Below are 26,064 nucleotides of genomic sequence, written 5' to 3' on the forward strand. Positions count from 1 at the left end.
ACGGACCACTCTTTCACTTAAACCAAAAACTGGGCATCTCTCTTATTTTTCCCACCCATCTTGCCCCATACCTTAACAGTTTTACCATTCTACCTTCTTAATATCTTCTGAATCTGTCCCATTCTTGCCATCCTCACTGCCACTACTTTAGTTCTGGCCCTCCATTTCTAGTTTGGATTATAATTGACTTAAGTCCTGGTTGCCACTAGAGTAATTTTTCCAAAATTAAACTTTATCATATTAATGTCTGGTTTAGAGTTCTCCATTAGCTCCTTGTTAGATTCAATAATGCTATCAAATATGGAGCTTTCTAAGTACGCAGATGACTGATCCCACCCCAGACCTACTGAATGACAATCATAGCTGATATTTATTCACTACTAGTGCCAGGCATTGCACTAAATGCTTTATTATACATTTTCTCTCTTAATCCTCACACCACTTCATAAAGTAGTAGTAATATTCTATTTCACAACTGTGGAAAGAGAAACATAGAGCTTAAGGAATTTGCCTAAAAATCACCGAACAATAAGTAGTGGAACTGAGCTATCCAGCCAGGCAGTCTCGCGCCAAAGTCCGAGTTTTTAACCTTAAGGCTCTCGCAAATCAGAATCTCTACAGGTGATTCCCAAAGGTAAGGTCCGCTGAGTAGGACCGATTCTGTTTTGCGTCCAATATGGAGCCCTTGGTGCCCAACACGGCGCCTGGCATTGGTAAATGACCAACGAGCATTTGTTGACCTCCACCCCAAGGCAAGACTCGTGTGGGGCGGTGGGGAGGCAGTGGCTAGGAGACAAGAGGGCCGGGGTGGGGTGCACGTGGTAGTACCAAGGCGAATGGGGCTTTGCATCCGCGCTTCCGTACCGCGCCTTCTCTGCCGCTGGGCTTTGCGGGGAGGAGGGAGGCGGACATGCCATCAGCGAAAGGCGGGACCACCCAGCCGCTGGCAGTTGGAAACTCCCGCCCGGCGGCAGGAAGTCGGGCGTGTGGCTTCCGGCGCACGGAGATGACGTGCGATTCGGGCTTCCGCATTGGGAAACCAGTGGAGAATCCCGGGTTCGCCCAAACCTGGGGTCGGGGCAACTGGGCGGCCGGCGGGTCCAGGGCGGGGATGCACCGCCGCGGGGTGGGAGCCGGCGCCATAGCCAAGAAGAAGCTTGCCGAGGTGAGGGAGAGGAAGGCCGACCCGCAGCCCACCCCGGCCAGGCGAGACACTGAATTCAGTATCCTCAAACCGCCTTCTGACAGAACCTAAGACAGGCTTCTTGGGCCCCAGGGAACTGAGTGTCTCCAGCTTCCGGTGGGTTGGAGTGTTAGCATCCCCAGACCCCACTTGCCCTTTCCCCCACTTCCCCAAATTTGAGTAGGGAAAGTAATCTACCTCCTCACTCTGTTTCTCTCTCTAAACAAACAAAAGACATTTAAGAGAGTCCCTCCTTATTTCAGACTTCGGCTGTGACAGCACAAGTGGGAGCCCCTGGGACCCACTATCTCAACTCATGCTAATCTCTTTCTCTGACAGGCCAAGTATAAGGAGAGAGGGACTGTCTTGGCTGAGGACCAGCTGGCCCAGGTGAGTTGATTGGAAGGGAGATTCAACAGGGCTGAACAACACACCTTTGATGTAAACTAGATTGTTTGGATTGAAGTAAACGGAGTGTTTGGCAAGCTCTGAGTTCTAGGTTGCTGAGAATTTTTAGGTGAATTGCCAATAATAATAGCTAACATCTGTGAGTAATTACATACTTATGTCCCAGACTCTTGTTGATTTATTTTACACACAGTATCTAGTTCAGTCCTTGCAACACTCCCATAACAAAGGTTAGTGATGCTTGCACTAATGTTTTAAGTAATATCCGAGCTTAGGAAAGAAGTAAGTAGTAGAATTGTTTGGTTTAGATCTTTTGGGGCATTTACTTTAAATGCCTCAGAATAAAATGAAAATATTACTTAACCTCTGGAACCCACCACCACCATCATCACATCTAGGCGCATACCAGGACGGTGTATAAGTGATAGGGGTGCAGCTCCTGCACACAATTTCCTTCTCTTAACACTTCCCTTCTCTGTACATGGTTTGAATTTCATCAGTTAATATGACTGATGAAAAAGAGGAGAAATCAGTTAAGTAGGGAAATGGATCCTTGAACTTAGGAAAAATAGTAGACACGATGTGCTCTTCAAAAGCTCCCACTCATAGCTAAAATGACATGTAGGAATCAGCTGAAAATGGTGATTATAAGAAAGGGGAGATTTCTAAAAGTTTGTTTTTTTGTTTTTTTGTTTTTTTTTAATATGGAAAATGAGATGTTAGGCCTCTTATTAGGGTACAAGATAGGCTTTGCTAATTAGGGAAAGAGAGGGGACAATATAAATAAAATGTCAGAAAATCCCCAAACCATTTGTACTTGGCTTTGAAGTGCAATATGATAGACCCATACCCCGACCTCAGAAATTCTTCACTGGGAGTAGACATACCCCCCATCTCCCAGGAGGTCCATAACTCAAAGGTTAAACAATCACTATACTCCTCTAATTCATGCCAGGTTTAATTTTCCTCCTATCTGGCCTTACTGTCAGTGGCTAAAGATTTCCCATTATGTGAACACTGCATTCCCTGGTTTCTAAGACAGACGGATTATTAGGCGCACCTTCAATTTCATAACAGTTTTTCTGGACAAAAGAGAAGCACCACATTGGATGTGCATACTGATTGTTAGATGCATCTGGATTTTAGAGCAGGAACAGGTGAAAAAATGTGTTTTTTAGGATTAAAAAAACACAGTACAGCATTTCATTTCTGCTGACAACAGAACTGTGAAGGAAAGGCAGGGATAAAATTAAAAGGAACAGTAAACGGCATAATGGATAGGCCTGAAGGAGACACTTGAGGGGTTATTTCAGCCTTTTCCCTGCCACTAGGATAGGGACCAGTTGTTGGTATTGGCTTCCCCTAACCTCCCTCTGTCATCCTACAGATGTCAAAGCAGTTGGATATGTTCAAGACCAACCTGGAGGAATTTGCCAGCAAGCACAAACAGGAGATCCGGAAGAATCCTGAGTTCCGAGTACAGTTCCAGGACATGTGTGCCACCATTGGGGTGGATCCCCTGGCCTGTAAGGTGTTGCCTGGAGGGGTCTCTTTTTCTCATACAATTCCAGAGGGACTGAAGCTTACCTAGTGGTCATCACCACTGTTTGGGCATCATTTGTAGAAGGGCCTGCAGGGAGATTCAGAGGATGTCGTTTTAGGGAGTGTCTAGAAGGATGGCTAGGATCCCTTTCCTCAGTGAGTGCCCAGTCTGATGTGGGAAGAGTGAGAGGCTGGTGTGCAGAGTGAGGAGCCAGCATACATGATCTTCTCTTGAACCATCTACAATAGATTTTTGTTTTGTTTAGAAAAGTTACAAGTTTACAGAAAAAATCATGCATAAAATACAGAGTTCTCATATACTGTCCTATTATTAACACCTTGCATTTAGCATTAGTGTGGTACACTTGTTACAATTGATGAAAGAACATTTTTATAATTGTAGTATTAAATATAGACCGTGGTTTACATTAAGGTTCACTGTTTCTGTGGTATAATCCTGTGGTTTTTTTTTTGTTTGCTTTTTTTTTTTTTTTTTTTTTGTAGTAACATGTGCAACCTAAACTTTCCTATTTAACCACATTCAAATATATAATTCAGTGCTTTAAATTACGGTCACAATGTTGTGCTGACATCACCATCATCCATTATCAAAACTTTTCCATCAACCCAAACAGAAACTCGGTACAATTTAAACATTAACTTTCCATTCCTTACCCCACCCCAGCTGGCCTACAGTAGATATTTTATGGTTATTGTTTTTTTTTTCCCTTTATTAAAAAATATTTGATTTTAATAAAAGTAGTCTCTGATCATGTAGTCAGTCATCAAAGAGCTGTCTAAAGGAGGAAATGGAAGTCTCCTAACCTTGTCCCATAATTGCAGAGATAAGTTCTGTTAACAGTCTAAATCTTTCTAGACAATTTTGTCATATTTATAATTTTTTTTACATACATGAATTATACGATGATACTACTCTGTAATCTGCCTTTTTCACTTAATAGAATATTGTCTTCAATGGATTTTTGAAAGCCAGGTCAGCATAGTCTTACCCTTAGCCTTTCCTAGACCATATCTCCCAGTATATTTCACTATAAGCTTTGGGAAGGGAAAAATCATATTTATAGTGCCCTGAACCAGAATTAGGAGGGAAAAACTGACAGTCTCAGCCAAATAGAAATGGTTTTTAGACTGCCCATCCTTTGGAGCTGTCTGAGCCTCTTCATTAGCAGGAATTACCACCAAGAGTCAGGGTGTTTTGAGGATCTTTAATAGTTGGAGCAGAAGGATTTAGGGGTTAGACAGGGAGACTTCTTATAGAACAGATGTTTTAATACAGGTTTGAAAGGAAAGAAGAGACATAAATTAATGAATAACCTAGCTTTTGTTTTTCTGTCTTTTAGCTGGAAAAGGATTTTGGTCTGAGATGCTGGGCGTAGGGGATTTCTATTACGAACTCGGTGTCCAGATTATCGAAGTATGCCTGGCCCTCAAGCACCGGAATGGAGGTGAGGTTGGCTGGATCCTGGGACTATGCTCTGGGCTTCTCTGAGAGAGAAATCCTTGAAGATCATCTTTTCCATTCTGCAGTCTGCAGGCCTGTGAGGTTTTTGAGAAGCTAGGTGTTAAAATCTTGGCTGTTTCAGGCAGTTGGATTCATGGCAGGTCTTCAGAGCCAAGATTACATGGAATTACCTAAATGATTGTCTCTGTTTTGCAGAGATCTTTGGCCAGGAAGGTCTAGACCTCTTAATTATAGATAGAGGTAGAAAATAGGCCCCTTCCATTGATATGCCATGTGTCTGGGTTATGATTTTCTCATTAGTTACTATGGTTCTGCCTGTCTCTAAGGTATGGTGATGCCAGCTGAGTCTTTATGTTCCCCAAAATAGGACCTTAAAAACAATATAATCCAGTGGTGCCACCTTTCTTAATAAGCACATTGAATGGTCTATGTTGAAGTGAAAGAAAAAGCTAAACCTAAAACCAGTTACAAATCATTGAGTATAAATAGACACACCCTTGATGTTAAGAGAACTTTTATAGTTTTTCAAAGATGTTGCTGTCTTTGTTTTCAGGAGGTTTTCATAGGTCTCAATCTGACTCTTGGAGGTCCAGATGAGGTCTCAGAACCCTTTTCTCCTATGTGGCCAGTTATTTTCTAAGAGGGGTGTACGAAATTTAGCAACAAGAATATTGTTTGCTATTGTAGGCTACTGGAAAGTAGTGACTATCCATTTTATATATGTGGTTGCAGCCATAACGGTAATCTCTTCATCTGCTTTTTGTTCCCCCTCTTCAATAGGTCTGATAACTCTAGAGGAACTACATCAACAGGTGTTAAAAGGAAGGGGCAAGTTCGCCCAGGATGTTAGCCAGTAAGTTTTACCTTCCACTTCCTTGGAGGATAGGAAGAGGTCTTTAACAGTCAGATGGAAATCTTTTCTCCCTACTCTTCTTATCTGTCTGGGCTAGCTTAGAAATCGTTTTTATTACTCTTTATAATCTGAAAAAAATGTTTGCATTTTAAAAAACTTTGAACATACAGAACTATAAAGAAGAAAACAAAGGCTATCCATTATTTCTCAACTGAGATAACTATTAAACATTTTGGTATATTTCCTTCTAAGCATTTTTTTCATGCATACACATTTTTTTTTTTTTTAACATAATTGGGGTTGTGTACACTTTTTTCTTAACTTTTACTTTGAAACAGCCCCAAACTCAAAGGATAGCTGCAAAAACAATACAAACCCCACACACAGAACTCCAACACATACCCTACAGCCAGATCCACCAACCTCAACACCCTGCCACCTTTGCTGCATCAATCCACCCATCCATCTTCCAAACACCTGAGAGCAGTCTGTACACACCATACTCCCCAAATACACAACACCTCCATGTACAGTCCCTGTGAACAAGGACACTCATCCCTGCAACCACCTTCAGTGAAGCCACACAGTTCAAGAAATTCAACACCAATACAAAGCTCACACTCTATATTTCAACCCTTTCCCATATTCCATCAGGATGCTCCTGGGTCTCGTCTCCTCTATTTCTAGGTCCCATTCAGGATCATGCATTGCACTTCATCATCATCTCCTCAGTTTTTTTTTTTTTTCTTTCTTTCTTTTTTCAATTGTGAAAACATACATAGAATACAAATCTTCCCCTCTCAATCCCTCCCAAGCACACCATTCTGTGGGATTAATCACGTTCACAGTGTTGCAGTGCCCCCACCATCATCCACTCCCAGAACCTTCCCCACCACATCCATCCTACATCAACCTCCCATCCCTAATCAATCTGTAGGCACTCTTATCCTCCGTCTCCACGAGTCCACACGTGCTCCATTATTTTTCTTTGTGGTTAGCATGGAGCTTAAATTTAACATACTAAATCTACAGCAATCCCACTTGCTTTGGTTCTAACAACTTCAATAACATATATAAAGTTCCTATACTCTGTCCCCCACCTCCATGCAGTTCTTGGTACAAATTACATATTTATACATTAGGAGTCCCAAATCATTGACCTATCATTACACTTCATGCATTTGCCTTCTAGATCCTGCAGGAAGCAAAAAATGGAACTATAAATCAAAAATATAATAGTACGGGCATTTATATCCACCAACATCATCATCATCTCTTTACTGGAGATCTTCACCTCTTCACCTCAGTCAGTTGTCTAGTGTTCTTTCCTGTCAACCTGCAGAACTCCTCCAGCATTTCCTGTAGGGCCAGTCTAGTGGTAATGAAATCCCTCAGCTTTTGTTCATCTAGAAGTGTCTTAATACCTCCCTCAGTTTTGAGAGACAGTTTTGCTGGATAAAGAATTCTTTGTTGGCAGGGAAGTATACACTTCTGAGATTATTTGAGATGAAGGAGACTAGAATAAGCACCAAGAAGGGCTGGGGAAGGGAATGGGGTCAGATGATGGGGTATAATTTGACCAGCCTGTTTGTGTGACCCCAGTTTGAAAAAGATGAAAGGCTGCTTTAGAAGTAGCTCCCAAGAAGCCAGACAAGTGTGATATTACGGAGACCTGTAATATTAAGAAAGAAAAGTGATGACAAAAGATTATTAGCCATCTTATTGAAGATTAATTCTCAGGAAGAGAGAGTGAATTAGTGCATTTGAAACAGATTTTAATTTGTTATTCTTGGGGGTTAGAGAAAGCTTTCCAGTCTACCTGGAAGTTCCCTTTCCCTGGCTGGTCAGGTGATACATTCTTGGGCTTTGGTAGAGATTATAAACTTACAGTGAGGGCTAGATACATAGTCTATAGTGTTTTGTAGGTTTTCTTTTTCCCTAGTTTTAGTTTGAGTTGGTTGTCAACCAGGAACTCTGTGAACTTCACTTAAAAGTCCAGCTTTCCAGCCTCTGGAGAGATCAGAAAATCTGGCAGTACTGGGCCTGAATTTCCAAATGATAATCAGCTGGATGGTCCCTTTAGAATAGATGTGCATTCTGTAGCTTGCCGTAGTTCCTGCTACTGTCTCTTGTCTCTTACATTCAGCTCACTCACATTTCCTGACTAGTTCCTGTATAGGCATAGTTTTTGACCCTTGACTAGGCATTAAAATGGTTTGTTGAGTGGAGAGCCTGAATTCTTCCTCTACCATCCTCCTCAGATGTCCAAGCACCACTTGGTACTCTTTAACTCTGCCTTTTTACTGACTTAGTTTGTTGTGCAGCCTTTTGAGTCTTCTGTCAGGGTATCCTATCCAGGGCAGAGCTGAAACTGCGTTGTTGCTCGGTGTGGTCTGCCAGAAGTCTTTAAGCAGCTCTTCCTCACCTCAGAGACGACCTGATCAGGGCCATCAAGAAACTAAAGGCACTTGGCACTGGCTTCGGCATCATCCCTGTGGGTGGCACTTACCTCATTCAGTCTGTTCCAGCTGAGCTTAATATGGATCACACGGTGGTGCTGCAGCTGGCAGAGGTACTGGTGTGCTTTCTGAGAGGGAGTGTGTTTGCAAGGGATAGTCTTGGGTGGGATTTTGGGACAGCTCTGATATCTTCCCCATTACTCATTTCTTTAGCTGAGGCTGTCTTGTGCATGAACTACACAGACCTGTGCTTATTTAGCAGACATTTATTGAGCAGCTACAGTGCAGAGCACTGGGCTAGGCTGTGGGGCATGTAAAGATGGATTAAGATAAACTTCCTACTCTCAAGGAGCTTACAGTCTAGTGGGGTAGACAGACATGCAGACAACTAACTATATTTCATTGGGTTGACAGACTCTTTGATGTCTTCTTAAACTACTTTATGATTCTTCAAATCTAGTAATCTAGTATACCATCCCCCTGCCCTCTAGCATGCCTCAAGCGTATGCTACCTTCCCCCTAATCCTCATCATGTATTCAGGGAAGGCCTGTTTAGTTTTCTTAATTCTGTTAGGTGGAACTAAACCAAATAAGGAAAGGGTTTTTCTTTGTTGGAGTATAGGTAGGGTGAGACAGGGCAAGGACTGGATATTTAAATATTTTATATTATAAAGTTTATGATTATCACTATTCCTTCCTATCAGTTAATCATTCTTGACCTTGCATCTTCCCTTGAGGAGGTCTAACTTGATATTTTAGTACCTGGGACCCCACTTCTTAAGATCAAACCCACTAACCTACCTCTGTCACCCTGAAAGTCACTTTTCTTTTGCTGCTGGGATCTCTGAATATTCTCTTTCTGTACTCTCTTAGGCTTGGTCTAAGGGCAGTTCTTCCTATTTTCCAGATAAATCTATTGTCCCTGGGCAGATGCTGGGTTCTGGGGTCAAGTACCATCTTAATTGACTCAATCCCCATTCCTCTTTCCTTCAGAAAAATGGCTACGTGACTGTCAGTGAAATCAAAGCCAGTCTTAAATGGGAGACAGAGCGGGCGCGCCAAGTGCTGGTACGTGGCTTTGGAATGGCCCGGGAAAGATGGGCCCCAGATGGGTGGAGGAGGTGGGTGGATAGGTACCCAGAGGCAGGAGCTTCCATCTCACTTTGCTGGTCTCTTGCCTCAAAGGCTCATGCTGCCTCACTAGACATAACTCCAGCATTTCTCTGAAGACGGCACTGAAAGGGCAGAACTCAAAGCAGGCTTCTAATGCTGGCATGTATGTAAAACCAGGTGGCCACCGCCACTGGGGAATCCATGTCCCCTGGTATCTCTCCTGGGCATGTGAGCCTGGAGTTGCTGGTCAGGTTATGAATGTAGTTTGTATTGGAAGTAACACTGTTAGTACAGGGTGAAGGGAAGTACTAACCAATTATAATTACAAATCTATAATTACATACTAAGTACCATATTGCACATTACATAGTATAGTTTTATAGATTCAAATTCCATGGTACTAATGAGATTGATGAAGAGGGAGCAGCATGAGAATGTAGGAGCCCTGGTTTTTAGTTCCTTCCTTATTTAGCCAGTTCAACTCTCTAGACTTTTAATTTCATTTTTTATTCAAAATGGGAATAAATATAACAACTGTCTGCCTAAGGATATTGGACAAAATCAGCCCATCCCAAGCATATTCCCAGCTCTATGAACTGTGAGTCCATTCTAATACTAATATGGTCATACTGTTAACTTCTCCAAAAAAGGTGTCCCCATACCTGCCATTTACCCGGTAAGGTTAAATCAAAGATAGCTACAACAGTAATCTCCATTTTCCTTCAGAGAAAACGAAGTCAGTGATTTGCTCAAGGACATACAGGAAGTATTTCTACAGCCCTGCAGTCTTTCCATTACATCCCACCATACGTTGTCTTTGCCCCCTCCTCACATGACTAAATGACTTGGTGACATTTTGCTTACCTCAGGCAACAGATGAGAACAAGTCAGTCATTCCAGTTTGGTTGTGTACCTGTGGTGAAGGCACTCGTGTAGATTTAGTTTGAAAACCTCACTGAAGCCAAAATGAGTTTGGGGATTGCTGTCATCCCCCTTTTGTTGTGGAAACTTTCCCCTTTCTCAAATTACTTTTTCTGCCTTTCCCCTCCAGGAACACCTGCTGAAGGAGGGGTTAGCCTGGCTGGACCTGCAGGCCCCAGGGGAGGCCCACTACTGGCTGCCAGCGCTCTTCACTGACCTCTACTCCCAGGAGATTACAGCTGAGGAGGCCAGAGAAGCCCTCTCCTGACTCTGGAGTGTGGAAGGGGGCATAGCAGCAGCAGGAAGAGGGAGGAGCCATTGGTAGAATAAAACCTGAAGAATTTTGTTTAAAAAAAAGAGGAAAGTTCCAAGTCTTTTCTTTCTTCCCCCATTTATTTTTTGTAAAGTGCCTTCACATTGCATCTTTATTGGAGAACACCTCATTTATCCAGTAAAGATAACCTGAGTAACATAGATGGAGAGAACACATATAAAATGACTAGCCCAGGTAATCTACAAGCTCTTGGAAGAGCTGGGCCTAGGATGAAGGCCAGCTGTCTCCTGGCTACAGTCTAGTCTCTCTGGAGCAGAGGAACATAAATTACAACCTCTAATTCCAGCCTCTTGTTACAACATGCTCCCTACCTCAAACTAGCAGACCCTGATGGCTCGGTAAATAACAGTCTCTGTGGAGTCTGTGGGTTATGACAGACTTTGCTATGTGTGTGAAGGGATGTGAAGTCAGTGTTAAATGGTGCTGAGATTGGAGGAAAGAAAACATTGGAATTTAAGGGTAATCAACCAAGTGAACATCTTTCTCAAATTGTGTCCTTGCTTTCCCCTCCACACTGATCACTGGGTCCCTGTATCCTTAGTGGTGGGAAAGAGACTCATTTACTGAACACCTATCCTGTGCTAGGCTTTACATACATCTACTTTAATCCTCACAACCTTAAAAATTAAAACAAGTAGGAGTTTTTAACTCCACAAGGGAGAAAACTAAGTAATGTACTAGAGGTCACCCAGCTTAAGCAGAGTCAAAGCTAGAGCTTAGGTCTATTAACCCAAGAGCACACGCATTCCTGTAGCAATCCTTGGCACCACACAGGCCAGTGGGACACTTTGTGGTCTTTCTACACAACATGGTCAGCTAGGAAGGAAGAACTTCTCCACCAGAAAGCAAGAACCTCCTCTAGGAATTTGGGGAGGTGGTTATGAGCTAGGAACCCAGAGTCTTCATGGCATGAATGCCAAATCCCTAAGAGGGACTAGTTTGGTATTAGAAAATTAAGAACTCCATGGTTTGTATTATCCTTACTAAGACACCCTCCCTTAGCAGGAAGTAAGGTGAAGCCTGTTTCTACCTCTACCTATCCTCATAGTGCAGACTCACTCCCCAAAGCTTCAAAATAGGTACTACTTTGGAGGTGACTGAGACTAATAGCACTCCTCTCACTGTGCCAGAGCTGGAGCCCTAAAAAAAAAAAGACCCCTCATTCCCAGTTGGTAGAAACCTTATCACCAGTGGTCTTGCTTCCTCCGTTACATAACCCAAATTTTTAGGTTTCAGACAACTCACTGAGCACTTTCTCCCTGACAGTTTCAGTCCCAGTTGAGAGGTGCAGTTGTCAAGATGACCCTCATTCTTCCTTTACACAAACCCTCCCACACCCATAGGCGCTTCCTCCTTCTGCCAAAACAAACTTTATTGCACCAAAATGAAAAAAAAAAAACAAAACTTTATGTACAGTCAGATATAAAGACATCTCTTTGACTCCTGTGCATATATTTCCTCAACTCAAGATTAGGACGTAAGTCAGGCCACTATGCCAGATGTGCTCTGCCCATGGCAGGGCCAAGGAGAGGATTGTCACTTGAACATGGGAACACTTAAAATGGATGACAGACAACACTGGACCTACACACCAAGGGCATTCCTCTAAGCCCTGGACTAGCTCTGGGAAAGGAAGAGGGAAATTGGAAGCAGGGTCCCTTTTTGGGTCTCCATGTGAACAGACCCAGCCTTCAGGTATCAGAAATAAACTTCTGTCCCCCAAGCCTACCCTGTCCAGTTTCTTTGCTTCCTGCCCTCCCAAGTAGACATTCTCCTTTGCGCCCCTCCACCCCCAGTTCCCCCAGGGGAGTCCCATGATCCACACAGCAGAGACCTTCTTAGCAGCAGGCAGGAAAGTTATCCTCTCCCTTACAGGTGGCTGGATACTGACAGGCCCTCCATCACAGGCATCACCGATACCCCACTGGGAGCCACAACACAGCAAGAATCTGGAAAGTATTAGGGAGAACAGGCCAAAAAGGCGAAGGATGGATTCCCTGGATGCCCAGTATTACAGGGCATCTAAAGCACATTTTTCTGAGCCAACCAGCTAAAGGATCACTGCAGCTAAATACAGAGAAGCAACATAGCCAAGCAAACACCCAACAGAGCCAGTGACAAAGAGCAGCTGGAAGGGACAGGAGGGGAGAAAAGAGGAGGAGTCTCCAGAGTCCCAGCCCCAATCCCCTCTGCCATTGGCTACTCTTGTTCACCACAAGCCCCTGGGGGTTGGGTCAGGAGGGGGGATGACAGGCTGGGGTGAAAACACACAAGGACAGCCAAACAAAATACAATAGGAGTAGCATCAGTCTCCCCTTGTGCCCCATCCCCAAGAGAAATATCCTCATCGTGACTAGTATTTTCTCTAAGAGACTATTCTATGTAGTGGCTCTAACCCCATACACAGCAGCTGTCTGTGTGGGAACTTTTCAAATCAGTGATTGCGGGAACAAATAGTATATTCAGCTTCTAATGGTGCCTGGGTAGGCTTTACCAAGTGCTCAGTTCAGACCCAGTCAATTTACCTCCTGTCTTAAACTGAGAAAGGGGTGAAGAGCTGGGGGGGGGGGGGGGGGCAGGGGAGAAAGGTGCTCAGGTGCTAGGTAAAGCTTACTGATCAGCAGCCTAGACTCCACCACTGTTCCTTCTCTTTGGTCTGTCTAGAACAGTGACTATAAATTAGGAAAAACAAAATTATGCTGGCCTGTGGGAAATGATGGGGGAGGGGGGGCAGGGAGGAAAAGAGCATTGGGAAGCCCTGCTTCAAGACTGAAGACAGACAGACAACCACCCAGACGGCTTAAGTGTCACAGACAGCCCCCACCCCAAGCTCCCTTCCAGTTATCCTCCAAAACCATTTGGGCACACTCCCTCTTAGAATTGCAATTTCTGTCTTCCACCTAACCCTAAGGAGCTGGCCCCGTGGAGAGGTGAGTTGGTTGCTTTGTTTGCCAGAGGCCCTTGCGCTAGGTGCTCCTGTATAGGTACCTTGGCCCCTGATGTGGGATGAACGTGGCCCTAGATGCTCGAGAGCAAAGGAGGTCAGATCGGCAACAACGCCCCATTCCCACACCCTGGGATCCGAGCTCGCTTGGTTCTTGCCATCTTGCAGGATGATGTCACATTTGGAGGGAGATACACTGTGCCTCTCCATCCCTGGGGTGGAGGGGAGGGACTTTGCTGGGACTCTCAAGTTGCGGGGAAGGGAAAGGGGAGCCAGGTCTAAACCCTCAGGCTCCCATGCAGGTCTGTCTCTGTCCCAGAGGAGCTGCTATCAGAGTCCATTTCGGCGTTCTCATTATGGAGCCTCTCCAGCACTTTCTGACGAATCAGTCCCAGACGCATCAAGAGGGACTGGTAGTCAAAGTGGCCCCGCTTCTCTCCAAAAGGGTCCTGTGGAAGAAAGGAGACAAGGTGATGGAAGATTCGAGTCCAGGTAGCTTAGCCTAGAGATAGCAGCTTGGGCCCATGTGAAAAGCATGCTCACTTCTGAGCCATGAGAACAGGAGAGTAGAGCACAGATAGTTCCTAACAGCAGACAACATAATCTTTGCATTTAGAAATATTGCAGCACATATGCCACACCAAATAAGGCCCCCAATATGCAGAAAGGGGAAGCGGTAAAGGCGAGTTAGGTAGGGAAGAGAAATTCAAAACCAGCACTGTAATCATTAAGTCTGCCTGTGTCATCCCTGTGTTTTCAATTAAAGATTTCATAAAAATCTTACAAGGGAAAAAATATCCTTCATTCCCTATACCAAGAAAGAGTAATTTGCAGGTCTATAACTCAGGAATTCCAACTTCCCGACAAGCACCTGCATCCCCCCAGGAATCCTGCAGTACCCTCCTGTCCAGGTCTGAGCATTGCTCCAGGCCATCGAGCACTGATCCTACTCCTTGTCATTCTAGAAATAAAGATCTCCACGCATTTTAAAGAAAGGAGTGAACTATCCCCAAAGTCTCAAAAATAACTATGGTTGGGGTGGAGGATATTTTAAAAAGAGGAGTTTAAAATTCTGCAGAAAGAATATAGCAGTACACTACGGCCAGGATTCAAACAAGTGGAGACTTCTCTCCCTGCAGGAACAAACAGGTACGTGTCTTTTCTTCTCCCTCTCACATTCTGTTTGCTTCTCCCACATATACCCCTTTCCACACTTCTGCCAACGTTACCCTCATAATCAGGTGCCAGGAGATGCTGTGTCTGCATTTTTCACTTATGAGGGTTATATTACACAAACATTGAAATTTATACTTAGTCTGAAGTCAATTCTCCAAATCTTCCTTCCTTCATCCTTGGCTGCATTTCTACCCATTCCTCTCCCTCCCCAGATGAAGCCCCTCCATTTCCTTCCCTCATCATTTTATTGTTCCTCTACAGACTGAATATTGGTAGTGTTCCCAGACACCAGCAACGGAATTCCTGGTGGGAACAAACTATGTAATTTTCTTGGCAGAATTGGGATGGGCCACCACCTTAAAATGAGTGAGAAGACAAGGTTAGTCAGGTTAATACTTTAAAAGCTGATAGGATATTTTTTTAAAAAGGGAGTTTGGTGCCACCACTAGTATAAAGTACTTAATGCTATTTAAAAAAAAGGAAGATCCACTAAAAAACATCAATTTTTAAAGTTCTTAACCTATGCAAATGGCTGGTGTTAATTATTTTGGAACACTTCTTTGTAAACATATTGTTAGGTTACTGGCCAAAAAAAAAAAGATTTGAGATTTATTTTCCTCCTTCCTGCATTTATGCTTGAGCAGGTAATTTTGCTTTTGGGTAAATTAAAATCAAACATGACAAAAAAAAAAAAAGGCATGTACCATCTTCTACGATACTCTCTCAAGTCAACTCTGAGCTTAAATGAGGCAGATGGCTTAAAGAAAGGATAGGGAAGCTGCCATTTACAAGCAACACTCAAGGAAACAGGACTACTACTCTTGGTGGTGGGTGGGTGGGGGAAAATAGCCCAAGAAGAGCTAGAGAGGGCCTTATGAGATTATCTAAGTCATCCCATTTCTAAGCAAGACTACCAGGTAAGTGACCCAAAAGACATAAGAACTGATCCTTCAGGTTAGGGGTTTCTCTCCTTCTTACCAATCAAGTCACTTATATTTGGGTCTATTTATGGTCTGGTTAATAAGAAGCTCTTTTTAAAATCTAGCCTAAACTCTGCATGCTTACTAGAAACATTTTTCTAGTAGAGGCAAAGAATGAACAACTGGTTACCACTTTTGGAAAAGCAATCTTTCAACATATGACACTGCATATCCATTGTTTCCCTAAGCCGTCTTTCTCTGTAAGCACCCTTCTGGGCTAGGGATAGAAAAAAGATGTCATCAATTCCAATAAATGACTCTCCCAATCCCTAAGATTCTGAGAGGTCTGCACGTTTTTGGCTTGGAAAGACTACAGACCAAGAAGGGAAGGATTACCAGCCTAGAAAGCAGGACAGTCCAGATTCTACTCATTTGGGAACCTACTTTATGCTAAGAACTTAGAACCAACTTCATACACAACTTTAGGCAGATCAGTCTCCTTTCTGGACTCTTCAAATGACACAGGTTCCTTTTAGTTATGACAGTCTATGAAAGACGTGGACGTCACTCTTCTGGAGGGATTTTACATGGTCTACTGTGAGGTCTCTGGAATTACAGAAGGGCATTACCTGCATAGTCTGGCCTTGAAGGTGCAGGCGATCTTTGCAGGCTACCTCATAGAAATCATAATACTCCAGGAAGGACTTCTCCATCACCCCCCTGGAAAACAAGTGGATAAGTATAAGTTAGGAACTTGGAGGAGAGAGGGTGTCACCCCTTCATTGCCTACCCTTGATGACAGATCAAGCACCTAGAATTCCCAAGCCCAGATTTGGTTTCCCACAAAGATCTTTAAGATAGAAAAAGGCACAGCTGACTGCCCATGGTTTCTCTTATATCTTAGGGATTATAAAATGAAGAGTGGCTATAATATTCATCAGTTCAATCACAACTTCAAACTTAGGACTTGCTCAATCTCACTTGTTTTCCACAGACAATCCCTAACCCCCAACCTTGCTCAAAATTCTCCTAGGAAGTTTAATTAACTGACTTTGTCCATCCAGTTTTCTTTAACACTAAGAAATGAGTTTATTATGAAGTCCTCTATACCTCATTTGGCTGTAGAACAGTTACATATCTTTAATATGTTCAGGCCCTGAGGGCATGGAGTACATCTTTCCCACCAGGCTTGGTGCTCTCAAAGGACAGAGATGCCATCTGGTGCTCAACACTGGTCTCTGCCCAAAGGTGGCGAGCCAGCTAAATCTCCAAAGGGAATACCAAATGGACCTTTGTGACACATACCGTAAGGGTTCAGGACAGGGACACTTTCCTTCCATCATGTCACAGACTGCCACTCTGATGGTCTCATGTCGGATACATTCATTGTAGTTTTTGCTGTCTCCTGGATGTCTCTCCTTTGATGAGACAGACACATCACAGTATCCAAATGCAAAATTTAGGCAAAAGAGAAAAACCAATGGGAAGGGATTTCAGGATTGATACGGGGTTGTGATCCAGAAGCAAAGTACTTGAACTAACAAACAGATTCCCTTCCCACTGTATGACAGAGCCTTTATTTCTGAGACCATTCAAACACACACACACATCCATACATAGAGCAATATCCATTCTTCTGTTACAGGTCATCTGGCCTATAACCAGTTAACTAGATCTATCAAATTTTTCTGAACCTGAAATGAAAGAAATCTTAAGAATAAATTAAACTGTTTTATAATCACCTAGGTTGAGCTATGTCTTGGGAATATCACTGAAGCTTTTTCATGTGCTTATGAGTAATTCAAGGAAGGCACTCTGGAATAGTGGAAGAGCTTTGGCTTTGAAACCACAGTCCTCAGCACATCCTGGATCCTACCCTTATCTGTACACCTTGTGAAAAATAATTAACCTCTCTGTGCCAATTTCCTCATTTGAAAACGGGGTAACATTCACCTCACAGAGTTTAGTATGAGGAATGAATGAGAAATTACATATAAAACACTTGGCAGTGTGTCGCACACAGCATACTCATGGAAAATGTGAATTTCTTCTGCCTTCTCTTCAGCAGAGTTGACTAGAATACTCATGCCTTAGAGCCTCTTGGCTCTGCAGTAATGGTACTTCATAACTACAGAAAAATGGCTGGCTCAGCAGCAGTCACTAGGGAGCACCTTAAGGGATGCTGGAGAATGGAGGTATACAGAAGGATCCAAAGGCTGCAGCAGCTCCCAAAGCAGGTTCAGAATTAATTTTTAAGTCTCTCCACCGACTTCTACACAGCAGATTAATCCAAGTCAAATGAAAATAGCAACAGTATTATTGTAACTCTTATTTAAAAAATCATTATTAAAGAGCACAAATACCAGCTTCCTTTTTCTCCTACAATGACAAGTATAATCCACAGGGCTGCAGACCAATTTCATGCATCTAGTCTTGTCAAAAAATAACAACAAAAACAAAACAAAAAAAACTCTCAAAGCAGACCACTCAGATCTCTTAAGACTCAATATTCCATCTATGCCCCAGAGCTGACCCACCTGGCCTTACCTGTTCGAAGCCAGGCTCATTGTGATAGGGGTTTTCAGTCATCAGGGACTGAATGGAGATGAGCACAGAAGAGATGCTCTGGGCTGGGCTCCAGGCGGGGCCAGTCCATGTACTGCAAAACATATCACAAGGAAGGGAAGGCGGTGAGGCCGAGAAAGACGAGAAAGGCAGCTTCAGAAAGAGCAGTGCACAAGTTTGCCAACGCCTGGCATCAACACCATACGTGACTCAACGTTTCTTTCACTATTATTACTCTGGAATTTCCCAGCTTGTGTCTCACCTCTATTCACTAGAAATCAGTCAAATGCCTAATCCTTGTATCAAGAAGTGGGACAAAGGAAAAGAGGGTAAAGCAAGTGAAGTAACTTTGAAGGGCTTTTCTTTGGGCTAGAAAAGAAACAGTAGCCAGGGAAGATTATGACAAACAAAATGGAAAAAATAAGGTAAAGTAAACAGCTCCAATGGCAGTCTAAACTAACCTTTGTGGACCTCAATGAGCTTACTTATTTATGGGTAATGATGGAGTTAGAGAGGAGAGAAAGGAGTTGAACATAGAGGCACACAGGTGACTGCAGTCATCTAGTTAGAGGCCACATGGTGGGGTTATCACCGGTCTAGTGCTACGCCAGGACCCCAAGGAATGTCAAGTTCTCTGATGACTACAGAGCTCTGCCAAGGGACAGGAAGAATATAAAGGGAGAGCTTCCAGACTGTGGAGGGTCTGAAAATCATTGATGGAAAACATCTTGAACATGAAGAGAAAATGCCAAAATTGTTTTTTTTTTTTTCATAAACCTGATCAAGTACAATGAGGGAGGGGTAGGCAGCTTGGACATTAAAAGCATTTATTTTTGTCTCAACTAATTGAAGAGACGGCATGTCAACACAACGTGAGCCAGGATAGGCTTGTTAAAGTTAATTGACCACTTCCCTTTCTCTGCAGTACCTGAGGAAAGCCCAAGTAAATGATTCATAATTGTAATTTCAGGGTTTGCTCTTAGGTGCCTCTCAACCTGCTCTCTTCTCAACTTTGCTCCTCCAGGAACTCAAGACCTTACTCTCTCTAAGGCTTCACATATTCAGGAATTCAACTCAACAGGGTAAGCTTTCATTAAATTTCTTTTGTCAGTAAGTCAGACCAATATTTTTTTCTAGGTAGGGAGGGAAGGAAAGAGGCCGATAAAGCACTAATACAGTTAACTAAGAAAATGTGGGAATTTTCCACTTTATGATGCTTCATGTCAATTTTTCAATTTCAGGGTAACTTCTCCTTTTCTACCCAAAACACTTCTGGTCCCCTTACCCCACCATCTTACTTCTGTTCCCACTGTTAGCTGGTGTCCACTCAAAAATATTTTTACTTTGGCTTAACAAGGGAAAACTTACCACAAAAATACCTTCATAAACAAATTGCATATAGAAGCAACAACTGAATTTTCTTACTACTTGGTTTATATATACCACTGTCCTACCAGCATAGACCACCATGTGCGTTAACAAGATGAAGGACTCCTTTAAGGACAATGTTGTTTAAAGGACTTCCTCACTGCCACAATCACAGCAGAACATATACATCCCTGGATTAGGGAGTTCTTAAAAAATGAATCTTGCCTCCAGTTTGTTTCAGCTATTTTTTCCCCACACAAACCTGGAAATGTGTTGGATGGGAAGGAAGAAAGCAATATCACCAGTTTGGGCAACTTTCTCAACTTCTCTTCTGCACTTGTTCTCCACCCCAAGGAAAATTCAGACCACACTAGAAAGACCAGCCCAGAATATGCTGGACATCATTCCCATTCTGAATTTTTAACTCCCAAAGGAAATTAAGGGAGAATGGACGGGAATTCTATGAAGCAAAATTATGGTAATACCCAGAAACAAGATGTACTCAAAATCTGTTTCATATCTGATGTGACTTCCAATCTCGGATTTTTTCATTTGATTGTTAAAATATCATTGTAATCATCATCACCACCACCACCACCACCATCTCCAAAGCCACTCATTGAGACTCAGAAAGAAGACGCCCATAAATGTCTTGCATGGCACAAATCTGCAGCCTTTCTCAACCTGTTCCGGAGAGAATTAAGCCCCACTGCCCTAAGGGAGCAGTTCCCAAACGAGAATGTGCACCAGAATCATCTGGAAGGCTTGTAAAACCACAGATTGCAGGTCTCACCCCCAGAGCCTCTGAGGCAGTGGGTCTAGAGTGGGCACCAAGATCTGTACTTCTAACAGTTCCCAGATGGTGCTGATGCTGCCGGTCAGAAACTGACCTTTGAGAACCACTTTGCCAAGGCATCCATTGTATGTAACGAGCTAACTTCTCTCCTTTGCATCTAGAATGATAACAGTTGTGTACCATCCTGGGAGAATTGAGAAAACTGTCATTCCAATCATTTTTTGTGTTCTGTGGTTCAGATGAGGAACCCTGGTTGATAAAGGCTGGCCTAGAGTAATTATATGCTAACGACCAACTTGGTCACTTAGAAATCTCCTCTTACCCTAGAATACTCAAGCAGACTTTCCCATTGCGGTAGAAGTTGGGGTTAAACCTCACTGTGTTATTGCCCGTTGTCATCAGTTTGACCCGAGGTGGGTGGATGGGATAGTCGGGCGGACACCGAAACACGAACAGGAAGAAACCCCCTTCATAAGGAGTGTCAAATGGGCCTGTGATCAATGCATGAATCTGCAAAATAAAACCCCATCTCAAAATTGTGAGGTGATGTCCCACCCCAACCCCTCCTAGCTTCAACTTGCTACCCATGCCAGAAGCAGAGCCCTCACAGTCTGGTACCCATTCCATATCCTCACCCGTGCTAATATGTGTATTTATGTTTGGAATTTTAATAAATTCCATTACGGAGGAGTGGCATCTTATTCAGGGGTTACACTCTAAAGTTAGAGCCCAAGGGAAAATAAAATCTAGTCAAAGTCACCTTGAGTATCCCTTAAAACTCCCTTAAAGCATGGTTTTTGTACAGACCTCCCTGTTTAGTGTAATAAGAAATAACCAGAACACCAACGTGCAAATGACAGGATACATCTGTAAAGTAGGATTCTAGCATTTTTAATTTTAAGAAATTAATGCATATTTTTAATGAGTAGGTAACTTTGAATTTGCAACTTCACCCTCCATTTATGTGGCACAAACGGAAGGGAGGTAAGGTAAATGGAAAAGAGGAAAGGGATCGGAGGACACAGCACCAGAGCCAGTAACAGTACAGAGCTGAGGGTTGTGACGGATGCTAAGGGTGTCTGCTTCCTTCTCCACAACATCAAACCTACTGTGGAGGAGTCTAAGGATGTGGCTCAGATAGCATCCAGCTATGTCAAAGATACAAAGAAAAATGGGGAAAACTTAAGAGTCCACTTAGAGCCATAAGACCACCCCCAGAACTTTCCCCCAAACTACTGGTTAAGGGAAAAAAAAAAAAGCAGCAGCCCTTAAAAGAGAACACCAAATTTTCTTCCTCTAGCTCTAATTACTGAGCAAGATTTCCCCTTCTGAAGGGAGGAAAACATAAACTGAATCAATTACATTTCTTCTATACTAAGGCTCCTTGGCACTCAAGTCTGATAAGAATTTGACCAGCAAGAGGAAAATGAACATTGGGGTCCAATGCCCTGGTCTATAGACACTATCTTGCCCTGGTGATGCACTAGATTATATTCCAGCCTCAGTCATTTAGAAAGCAAGTTCAGCTGATTACAAAATGGCATCAGTTCTGGGATCCCAGGGAATAGCATATTAACACTGGTACTTGACTGAGGACAAGACGTCCCAAGAAAAATATTTCCAACCACATTAAAAAAAAAAAGGCAATTTAAAGGGAAGCCTATTCAAAACAAGTAAAACACACCAACAATACAAAACCTGAACTTTTCCTGTAAGGAATTTGAAACTGTAAGGAATTTTCATTTAAACAACTCTAGATTTAGGAAACCTTACTTTTTTCAGGTTTAAGTACAGATTCACTTCTGAGGGTAGAGCACACAAGGGAAGCCCAGATATCTATGCCAGAGGAATTTAACATTACATATTACACTTTCTCTATGTTTATGTGGACAAGAGAGGTCTTTGGGGGTGGAAGGAATATTCAAAAGCAACTAGTAAGGATAGGAGCCTAAACAGGGCCCTTTAACCAGTGTTCAGCCAACCTTGGCCCCATACCCAACTTTCCCTGCCCCTCATTTATAGCATCATATTAAAAGGTCAAGAGTGGCAGGCTAGGGAAGTGGGGGAAAAACTGAGTAGTACAATGAATAGGGTGACTACATAATTTATCATCCAAAATGAAGCACTTTCGAGAGCGAGAGTGCCACGTTATCATTGTGCAGGGACAAGTAGGCATAAACTGGGATCTTCCAACCGAAAAAGTAGCTATGGGCAGTCTAATGAACAGACATTTGGGGTCTTGTTCAAGGCTCTGTTCCAACTCACTGTGTGTCCTTGGGCAAGCCACTTACCCTCCTAGGGTCTCTATAATCAGAAAGGTGAGCTGAATAATCTCTTTGGGGCTCTTGCAACTTTATGGACACAATTTCCCAATAATCCCCAGTCCCACCAAATAACATACCTTAGTCATGTCAACAGTATCAGGTACAACGAACATTCCTGGAGGAGGCTCCTTATAAATGGACATGATATCCCTGTATAACACCAAAAAGGAAGTGGGGGAGGGAGTGAGGAGGGGAGAAAAAAGGGAAATCCCTTGAGCAGAACAGTTGTTATCACCTTAATGAGACCAGGGTTTGAGAGAGTGGTGCTTGGTACCACAAATGTTGGCACTATCTTGTTGGCTGAGAAATCTCAGCTGAGTACTTGTCAGGCAGGCAGAGAGCAAATTATTATCAAAGGGGCATTGTTTCCTCAGGGGGAGGGTAGGAAGAAGGAAAAAAAATCAGAGATCCCAATGGCATCCGATGTCACCCTGGAAAAGGCACCACATTTACTCACTTCCTCCCACATGACAATTCATTCACACCCCAACTCCGAGATTCCCAGGTACTACAGCTGAATGCTAAATGAAGATTTTTTTTTTAGGAGCTGGGAAGGCATAATCAACTCCACTAAAAAACTAATCCCATAAACTACACCGTGGCCCTTGTTGAGTAGGGGATTATATGAAACAAGGAAGCTACCTAGCATGGAGCAAGGCTGTAATGGTCCTCTTGCCTAGAAGACTAAATATCTCTTCAGGTTGGGGACAGGGGAGTCTCTGAAATTGCTGAGAATCTCACATCTGGAAGACGACTACTAGAGGAGATGAAAGAGTTTCTAGGTCCTACTTCACAAACTGGAATGAATCTGCTGAGAGCAAGGGTCTAAAGAACCTCTTAGGTGGGGAAAAGACTAAGGACTTGCTAGGGTGGGGAGGGACATAAAAAGCATATACAGGTAGCAAAGCAGAGAAAGAAAACTGGCCAAACTCAAAGGTGTATCAGATATTAAGACTGAAATTGCTCAAGGAGTACAAGCGTAGAGTAGTAGTGCTGAGTTTCTTAAATTAAGAGGTAGTAATCCTTGGCAGAGTTGGAGTCCTCTGTCAGGCACTCCTGACAGTACTGCTTAATTTTTTTACAACCTTGAAAGGTGGGCAGAGAGACATGTGAAGGGTCTCAAAAAGTGGGGGATGTTAATACTAGATGAGGATGCTTGTTATGGGGGCACCGAGAGGAGAGGAGTCTGGTCATCAGGAAACAGGTGTCGGGATTAACAGCAGCTAATAAGTATTACCCTTTTCCTATGCAATAGGTACTATGCTAAGCACTTTGTAAATATATCTGTCAAACGATATGTTCAAAAACCAGTCATCCCAAACATAAGAAGCAGAGAAAGGAAATAGCCTTTTGTTCCTACATTCAAATAAGGTATTTACTTCAGTAAAATAAACCAGATGATGCAGAAAAAAATATATATGTGTATGTGTGTGTGTGTGTGTATGTAAGGTCCTGGGTGAGGGTGGGATATTACAAGTCAGGGAATAGGGAAGGAGGTGGGGGTCGGGTAAGTTTCTGAAACAGGTGGGAGAGTGGACAGCTTTGGGGTACTGAGATCAGGGTTCAAGGGAAGATTGCAGGTATGTGAGGGAAACGAACTTGGCTTGAGGGGCTGTGGGGAGGTAGTTTGAGGAGGTGGCGGACAAAAAGAAAGGCTGACTCGCGTCTGAGGCGGGCAAAACAAGTCTGGGTGTACGTGTATTACAAACGGGGCTCGGGAGGAGACATGGGGGGGACAGATGGGTGGGGCCCGTGGGCAGCATCTAGCAAGGCTGAACTGAGGAAGGGGGAGGGAGCGACCGCGCGGAGGGCGGGAGGGGGTTTCTGAAGCGCTAAGGGGTCGGGTTTCGGGAGGGAGGTACGGGGGGGCTGTCCGGAACGGAGACGGAAGGCTTATGGGAGGTTGCCGAGGGGCGGGGTCGGATTTGGCCACGCGAGAGGGGGTTTTAGTGTGTGGGGCTTGGGGAAGAGAAGATTTAAAATCCGAAGCTCCCGCCTGCCAAGATCTGGGCCTTGGAGTTGGGCGGCCGCGAGAGAAGCGAGGAAGCAGCGGGGGGAGGGGGGAAGTTCTGGTGGGAAAGGGTGGGGGGCGGGGAAGGTCGAGCCCCGCCGCTCCGGGCTGGAGGAGGAAAAACCCCAGCTCACCGCTTGATCCGGAGTAGACACTGCGGCGCGGTTCGCTCGCCGTCCCAATCCGAGCTGAGCGTGGGGTCCCAGTGGCTAAGCAGCGCTGCCCCGTGGGCAGCGGCCGAGGGCGGGAGCCCGGGCAGCGGAGCCAGGCCGCTCCCCGGCCCCCCGGCCCCGCCCGCTGCCGCCGCTGCCGCCCACACATCCGGCAGGAAAGGCGGCCCAAAGCCGCCGCCGCTGCTGCTAACGCCAACAACACCAGCAACGCCGCTCGCCCCAGGGCCCGCCGCCCCGGCGCCCACCGTCGCCGCCTCCTCAGTCGGACTCTCCGCCATCACTGCTTCGCTTCCGGGACTGCACGGCAGCACCTCCGCCGACCAGAGCGGCCGCTGCTCTCTCTCGCTCCCGCACCACCGAGAGCCGGGCCAGAGTGTCCCCACCCCCCTCTGCTTCCACAGCCCCGGCTGCGCTGGCGGCGCTGGCTCCGCCCACCCCCGCCCCAACCAGCGAGAGGTTCTCTGCAAGAGCGTCCACCCACGGTCCTCCAGGTCGGCAGGGGGTAGGAACCAGCCCGCCAGGCGTGGGTTCTGGATCCGCGTTGAGCCCGCGCTTTACGGGAAGAGGTTTTGAGACTTGTCAGGACGCTTCGGTGTAGTTGAAAGCCCAGTTCTGAGTGCTCTTTTCTTTTCAGGTGTTGAAAGGGGAGAAGAAAGTGTTGAAGGGGTAGGGGGACCATATTCATAGAGTAGAATTGGGTCTTCAGCGTCCTTGCCTGGAAGCCCAGGATGGGTGAGGGTCTGTCCGAAAGGTTCCGTGATTTATCCTTCCTCCCTGCACCCTCACCCACCCAGGCAAGCTGCCATTGCCCCCTGCCTGCAACAAGACACAGAGGAAGGAAGGAATCAGAACCTGCTAATGAAAAACCATTTCACTTTAGAGTTTATGCAACACACTTTTATTAAGGGCCTACTAAATACCAGGCACTGTTGCTAGCATTGCCATAGGAATAATGAAACAGATCTAGAGAGGTTTGGTAAAAGCTCAAGTGGCACACTGAAGAAAAAACCGGCCTCCTGACTCCAAGATCAGTATTTTTCTTCCCACAAACCCTTGCATATACAGAAATCCAAGGGGCTGTGAATGTAAATCCTGGGAGGATTCCTCAGGACTTTGCTGAGATACGTGGTAAGGTAAAAAATGTTATGAACTATGAGGGTAGCTTCTGAAAAAAAAATCGTTCTCTTTCCTGCCGAGGCCCATAATCTTGCCCAAAACCCTTGGGGTCAGGTGTGCTTCAGAATTTAGAGTAACACTCACAGCAGGAGCCAGGGCAGCACCAGTAACCAAACGTATTGATATGACTACAGCAAAATGTATAAACACTCGAGCTAATTTGAATACTTTATGAATATTCATCACAAGTTGGAGGAATAGCCTCACTTTGGATCACATATTGCCGCCAAATTTGTTTAAAAAGAAGTAGTAGTTTTCAGAGCTTTGTGAATTTCCAGTAATGGACTCTGAACCTCTAATAATGGCTAACATTTA

At 44.3% G+C, this 26,064-nt stretch overlaps 2 protein-coding genes across 4 annotated transcripts; one reads left to right on the forward strand and one right to left on the reverse strand.

Annotated features, from left to right (window-relative positions):
- The first annotated feature begins 1,016 nt into the window (after positions 1–1,016).
- On the forward strand, positions 1,017–10,319 carry SNF8 (SNF8 subunit of ESCRT-II). 3 transcript variants are annotated; one of them, XM_037808898.1, is made up of 8 exons: positions 1,017–1,165; positions 1,523–1,573; positions 2,979–3,117; positions 4,495–4,599; positions 5,397–5,469; positions 7,900–8,041; positions 8,922–8,996; positions 10,093–10,319. In XM_037808898.1, the coding sequence occupies exons 1-8, from the start codon at positions 1,112–1,114 to the stop codon at positions 10,228–10,230; spliced, it is 777 nt and encodes a 258-aa protein (XP_037664826.1). In that variant the 5' UTR covers positions 1,017–1,111; the 3' UTR covers positions 10,231–10,319. The 3 variants fall into 3 exon arrangements, with proteins under 3 accessions (XP_037664826.1, XP_037664827.1, XP_037664828.1); XM_037808899.1 differs by having other exon boundaries at positions 1,033–1,300; XM_037808900.1 differs by lacking the exons at positions 1,017–1,165; positions 1,523–1,573 and having other exon boundaries at positions 2,990–3,122.
- Positions 10,320–11,683: 1,364 nt separating this feature from the next.
- Positions 11,684–24,851, reverse strand: UBE2Z (ubiquitin conjugating enzyme E2 Z). Its single transcript, XM_037808897.1, has 7 exons — positions 24,535–24,851; positions 22,467–22,539; positions 20,388–20,575; positions 17,884–17,995; positions 16,642–16,754; positions 15,966–16,056; positions 11,684–13,689 (listed from the first exon to the last, which is right to left on the reverse strand). Exons 1-7 carry the CDS (start codon positions 24,849–24,851, stop codon positions 13,519–13,521), a joined length of 1,065 nt encoding a protein of 354 aa, XP_037664825.1. The 3' UTR covers positions 11,684–13,518.
- Between the last annotated feature and the right edge of the window lie 1,213 nt (positions 24,852–26,064).

The sequence above is a fragment of the Choloepus didactylus genome, chromosome 18 (assembly GCF_015220235.1).
Source record: "Choloepus didactylus isolate mChoDid1 chromosome 18, mChoDid1.pri, whole genome shotgun sequence".
Taxonomy (NCBI): domain Eukaryota; kingdom Metazoa; phylum Chordata; class Mammalia; order Pilosa; family Megalonychidae; genus Choloepus; species Choloepus didactylus.

Excerpts from the sequence above, each read along its gene's own strand:
- UBE2Z (XM_037808897.1), bottom strand. The coding sequence starts at position 24,851 with ATGGCGGAGAGTCCGACTGAGGAGGCGGCGACGGTGGGCGCCGGGGCG. Across the intron at positions 20,576-22,466 it reads ATACTGTTGACATGACTAAG|ATTCATGCATTGATCACAGG; the intron begins GTATGTTATTTG and ends TTTATTTTGCAG. Across the intron at positions 13,690-15,965 it reads TTCAAGGCCAGACTATGCAG|GACCCTTTTGGAGAGAAGCG; the intron begins GTAATGCCCTTC and ends TTTCTTCCACAG.
- SNF8 (XM_037808898.1), top strand. The coding sequence starts at position 1,112 with ATGCACCGCCGCGGGGTGGGAGCCGGCGCCATAGCCAAGAAGAAGCTT. Across the intron at positions 1,574-2,978 it reads CTGAGGACCAGCTGGCCCAG|ATGTCAAAGCAGTTGGATAT; the intron begins GTGAGTTGATTG and ends GTCATCCTACAG. Across the intron at positions 3,118-4,494 it reads TGGGGTGGATCCCCTGGCCT|CTGGAAAAGGATTTTGGTCT; the intron begins GTAAGGTGTTGC and ends TCTGTCTTTTAG.